The sequence below is a fragment of the Oncorhynchus clarkii genome, chromosome 19 (assembly GCF_045791955.1).
Source record: "Oncorhynchus clarkii lewisi isolate Uvic-CL-2024 chromosome 19, UVic_Ocla_1.0, whole genome shotgun sequence".
NCBI lineage: Eukaryota > Metazoa > Chordata > Actinopteri > Salmoniformes > Salmonidae > Oncorhynchus > Oncorhynchus clarkii.
The window spans coordinates 772339-777652 of record NC_092165.1 but is presented as its reverse complement, the minus strand read 5'-3'; the positions used below and the strand labels follow the sequence as shown (position 1 = coordinate 777652).

Here is a 5314-nt window from a genome sequence, read left to right as displayed (position 1 = left end):
GAAGTAGTTGGTGAACCAGGCGAGGCAGTCATTTGAGAAACCAAGGCTGCTGAGTCTGCCGATAAGAATGTGGTGATTGACAGAGTCAATCAATTTGAAGGACTGTCATGTACAGAATGATGTGTATTTACAACAGGTGGTGATATACAGAATCAAACTAAAACTCCCCAAATCAAGTCAAATCAAGTCAAATCAAGTAAAATCAAGTCAAATCAAGTCAAATACAAAGTCAAGTCTGTTTCAGTTAAGCAACAATGTATTTAACCTCAATGTAAAGTCAATGTATTTATCCTCCAATGTAAAGTCAATGTATTTATCCTCCAATGTAAAGACAATGTATTTATCCTCCAATGTATTTATCCTCCAATGTAAAGTCAATGTATTTAACCTCAATGTAAAGTCAATGTATTTTTCCTCCAATGTAAAGTCAATGTATTTAACCTCCAATGTAAAGTCAATGTATTTATCCTCCAATGTAAAGTCAATGTATTTATCCTCCAATGTAAAGTCAATGTATTTATCCTCCAATGTAAAGTCAATGTATTTATCCTCCAATGTAAAGTCAATGTATTTATCCTCCAATGTAAAGTCAATGTATTTATCCTCCAATGTAAAGTCAATGTATTTATCCTCCAATGTAAAGTCAATGTATTTTTCCTCCAATGTAAAGTCAACATTCAGTTCAGTTCCACAATCCAGAAAGAAAATCCCCAAATCAGTAAACGTCCACTGGGGAAATGATCCCAGGCTTGATGTGATCAGTTCAGTAGGCCTGAGAAAGAAAGTTCAACTGATTTTCATTATCAACACAATGTCCCTTCAGTCTTGTGTGGAACTGAGAACTGGGTTTTTAAACCAACAGGTTATTTAGAGACCAAACATTTGTAACAACAACAGATGTAGAGCTTCATACAGCATGTCAGATCTTTGACTGTGTAAGTGTGTGTGTGTGTGTGTGTGTGTGTGTGTGTGTGTGTGTGTGTGTGTGTGTGTGTGTGTGTGTGTGTAGACTTTGTTCTCTGCAGGAGAGAAGAAGTTTGGGACCGATGAAGAACAGTTCATCACCATCCTGGGGAACAGGAGCACTGAACACCTGAGGAGAGGTGGGGACACACACACACACCTGAGGAGAGGTGTGGGGGGGGGGGGGGGGGGGGGGGGGGGGGGGGGGGGTGAACACCTGAGGAGAGGTGTGTGGGGGGGTCAACACCTGAGGAGAGATGTGTGTGTGGGGGGGTGAACACCTGAGGAGAGGTGGGGGGGGTGAACACCTGAGGAGAGTTGGGGGGGGGTTTAACACCTGAGGAGAGGTGTGTGGGGGGGTCAACACCTGAGGAGAGATGTGTGTGTGGGGGGGGGGGGGGGGGGTCAACACCTGAGGAGAGGTGTGTATATAAAGGGTATCAACACACACTTTCTGTGACCTATACGTGTGTGTGTGTGTGTATCAGTGTTTGCTGCGTACATGAAGCTGGCAGGGTACGAGATGGAAGAGAGTATTCAGAGAGAGACTTCTGGAGGACTGAGAGACCTGCTACTGGCCGTGGGTAAGACACACCACACCACATACACACCACATACACACCACACCACACCACACCACACCACACACACACACACACACACACACACACACACAGTTCTAAAAACACATGTCTAGTATTAGAATGATCTTCTTCCTAGTATGGAGAAAATAGATATGTTTATATATGTTTATATTTTCAAGCTTTTTTGACAATTAATTTCATTACAATTTTATTATTACGATGACTCTCTAAATCCACCTTTCCCCACCTCTCTCTCGCGCTCTGTCCTTTCTTTCTCTATCCTCTTTCTCCGTTTCTCTTTCCCCTCTCGCTCTGTCTCTCTGTCTGTCTCTCTCTATCCTCTTCCTCCCTCCCTCCCTCTCTCTGTCTCTCTCACTCACCCTACCCTCTCTCTCTCTCTGTCTCTCTTCCTCCATCTCTCTCTCCCTCCCTCTCTCTCTCTCTTTCTCTCCCTCTCTCTGTCCTCTCTTCCTCCCTCTCTCTCTCTCTCTCGCTCTGTGTCTCTCTTCCCCCATCTCTCTCTCTCTCTCTCTGTCCTCTCTCTCCTCTCTGTCTCTCTCTCTGTCTCTCTCTCTGTCTCTCTGTCCTCTCTTCCTCCATCTCTGTCTCTCTCTCTCTCTGATCTCTCTTCCTCCATCTCTGTCTCTCTGTCTCTCTCTCTCTGTCAATTCAATTCAAGGGCTTTATTGTCATGGGAAACGTGTTAACATTGCCAAAGCAAGTGAGGTAGATAATATATAAAGTGAATATATAAAGTGAAATAAACAATAAAAATTAACAGTAAACATTACACATACAGAAGTTTCAAAACAATAAAGACGTTACAAATGTCATATTATATATATATACAGTGTTTTAACACTGGTTAAAGGACACAAGATAAAATAAATAAGAATAAATATGGGTTGTATTTACAATGGTGTTTGTTCTTCACTGGTTGCCCTTTTCTCGTGGCAACAGGTCACAAATCGTGCTGCTGTGATGTCACACTGTGGTATTTCACCCAGTAGATATGGGAGTTTATAAAAAGTGGGTTTGTTTTCAAATTCTTTGTGGATCTGTGTAATCTGAGGGAAATATGTATCTCTAATATGGTCATACATTGGGCAGGAGGTTAGGAAGTGCAGCTCAGATTCCACCTCGTTTTGTGGGCAGTGAGCACATAGCCTGTCTTCTCTTGAGAGCCATGTCTGCCTACGGCGGCCTTTCTCAATAGCAAGGCTATGCTCACTGAGTCTGTACATAGTCAAAGCTTTCCTTAATTTTGGGTCAGTCACAGTGGTCAGGTATTCTGCCGCTGTGTACTCTCTGTGTAGGGCCAAATAGCATTCTAGTTTGCTCTGTTTTTTTGTTAATTCTTTCCAATGTGTCAAGTAATTATCTTTTTGTTTTCTCGTGATTTGGTTGGGTCTAATTGTGCTGCTGTCCTGGGGCTCTGTGGGGTGTGTTTGTGTTTGTGAACAGAGCCCCAGGACCAGCTTGCTTAGGGGACTCTTCTCCAGGTTCATCTCTCTGTAGGTGATGGCTTTGTTATGGAAGGTTTGGGAATCGCTTCCTTTTAGTTGGTTGTAGAATTTAACGTCTTTCTTCTGGATTTTGATAATTAGTGGGTATCGGTCTAATTCTGCTCTGCATGCATTATTTGGTGTTCTACGTTGTACACGGAGGATATTTTTGCAGAATTCTGCGTGCAGAGTCTCAATTTGGTGTTTGTCCCATTTTGTGAAGTCTTGGTTGGTGAGCGGACCCCAGACCTCACAACTATAAAGGGCAATGGCTCCTAATTGAGTATGTTGAAATTTATGTTCCTTTTGATGGCATAGAATGCCCTTCTTGCCTTGTCTCTCAGATCGTTCACAGCTCTGTCTCACTCTGTCTCTCTCCTCTGTCTCTCTTTCTGTCTCTCTCCTCTGTCTCTCTCTGTCCTCTCTTCCTCCATCTCTGTCTCTCTCTCTCTCTCTTTCTGTCCTCTCTTCCTCCATCTCTGTCTCTCCTCTGTAGTAAAGTGTGCTCGGAGCGTCCCAGCCTACTTTGCAGAGACTCTGTACTATTCGATGAAGGTAAGAATATATTTTCTCCATACTAGGAAGAAGATCATTCTATATTGGATATGTGTTTTTAGAACTGTGTGTGTGTGTGTGTGTGTGTGTGTGTAGGGTGCAGGAACTGACGACCAGACCTTAATCAGAGTGATGGTGAGTCGTAGTGAGGTGGACATGTTGGATATCAGAGCTGATTACAGACGCCTCTTCGCCAAGTCTCTGCACTCTGCTATACAGGTATATACTGAATATCTCTCTTCCCCTTGCTCTCAGTACTCTGCTATACAGGTACAATGGGGCAAAAAAGTATTTAGTCAGCCACCAATTGTGCAAGTTCTCCCACTTAAAAGGATGAGAGAGGCCTGTAATTTTCATCATAGGTACACTTCAACTATGACAGACAAAATTAGAAAAAAAATCCAGGAAATCACATTGTAGGATTTGTAATTAATTTATTTGCAAATTATGGTGGAAAATAAGTATTTGGTCAATAACAAAAGTTTATCTCAATACTTTGTTATATACCCTTTGTTGGCAATGACTGAGGTCAAACGTTTACTGTAAGTCTTCACACACTGTTGCTGGTGTCCCTCCATGCACATCTCCTCTAGAGCTGAGTAAGTATGTGTGTGTTGCAGGGTGATACCTCTGGTGACTACCGTAAGGCCCTCCTCCTGCTCTGTGGCGGCAATGACGCGTAACCGTGGCGATGATCCCTGAAGGAGCGATACCTGGAGAGACCTCCTCTCTGAATGGCCCCTCTAGCTGTCAATCACTCTCTGAGTCCTGTGTAACCCAATAGGAGAGCTCTGCTGGCCACGGTGCAGCACTGTGATAGGTTATGATAGGTTTAATCCTGTGTGTATCTGTAGCTAACATCCTTAAAGCTTTACTCTGCTTCATATCTACATCACTAAAGTCATAATAATGCTGGAAGTCATGTTTTACTGTCAGTTCTATAACAACTAAAGACTGTTTTCATGTTTTTACTGTTTGTAAGACAAGACTGAAGACATAATAAACATTTTGACAGCAGGTTTGTAGTGAGATGACCTGGTCGCTAGGAGACACAACTGTTAACTTTTATTCAGTTATCCGTAGTTTGAAGTTTTATTGGGATTATAACAACACATGATATGCAGTCATCTAAAATAACATTTTACCAATTCCAGTCCAGAGCAGTGGGATCAAACTGTAGAACCCAGTTTCTACATTTATAAAAACAGATTTTTTTAAAAACAAAACCACTACATTTTTATCTCTGGGACCCTCAGGACGACAAAGGACGACAAAGAGGTGAATGTATCAAACCAGTGTTTTGTTGTTGTGTACTATCCTCAAACCAGTGTTTTGTTGTTGTGTACTATCCTCAAACAAAAGCATGGTATTTTTTTGTTGTTGTAAAAGCTACTGAAATTGGACACTGCAGTTAGATTAACATTAATTTATGAATTTGAGCTTTCTGCCCATATAAGACATGTCTATGTCCCGGAATTGGCTGTTGTTTACAGAGTAATTCTAGTCACATTATCGCATATTGAGCAACAACTGTCCCGGTTTAGGGACACCAATCCCATTAACCTCTTTGGGCTAGGGGGCAGTATTTCCCATAGAGGTTAACCTCTTTGGGCTAGGGGGCAGTATTTCCCATAGAGGTTAACCTCTTTGGGCTAGGGGGCAGTATTTCCCATAGAGTTTAACCTCTTTGGGCTAGGGGGCAGTATT

The 5314-nt window shown here is 42.4% G+C and overlaps 1 protein-coding gene across 1 annotated transcript in view; it reads left to right on the top strand.

Annotated features, from left to right (window-relative positions):
* LOC139375499 (annexin A6-like) overlaps positions 1–4624 on the top strand; it is a 56681-nt gene extending 52057 nt beyond the window's left edge. The window contains exons 22-26 of the mRNA XM_071117330.1: positions 1010–1103; positions 1452–1547; positions 3549–3607; positions 3704–3826; positions 4228–4624. Coding sequence (XP_070973431.1) covers positions 1010–1103; positions 1452–1547; positions 3549–3607; positions 3704–3826; positions 4228–4290 — 435 coding nt within the window. The 3' untranslated portion in view covers positions 4291–4624. The remainder of the gene's footprint in view (positions 1–1009; positions 1104–1451; positions 1548–3548; positions 3608–3703; positions 3827–4227) is intronic.
* Positions 4625–5314: the final 690 nt, after the last annotated feature.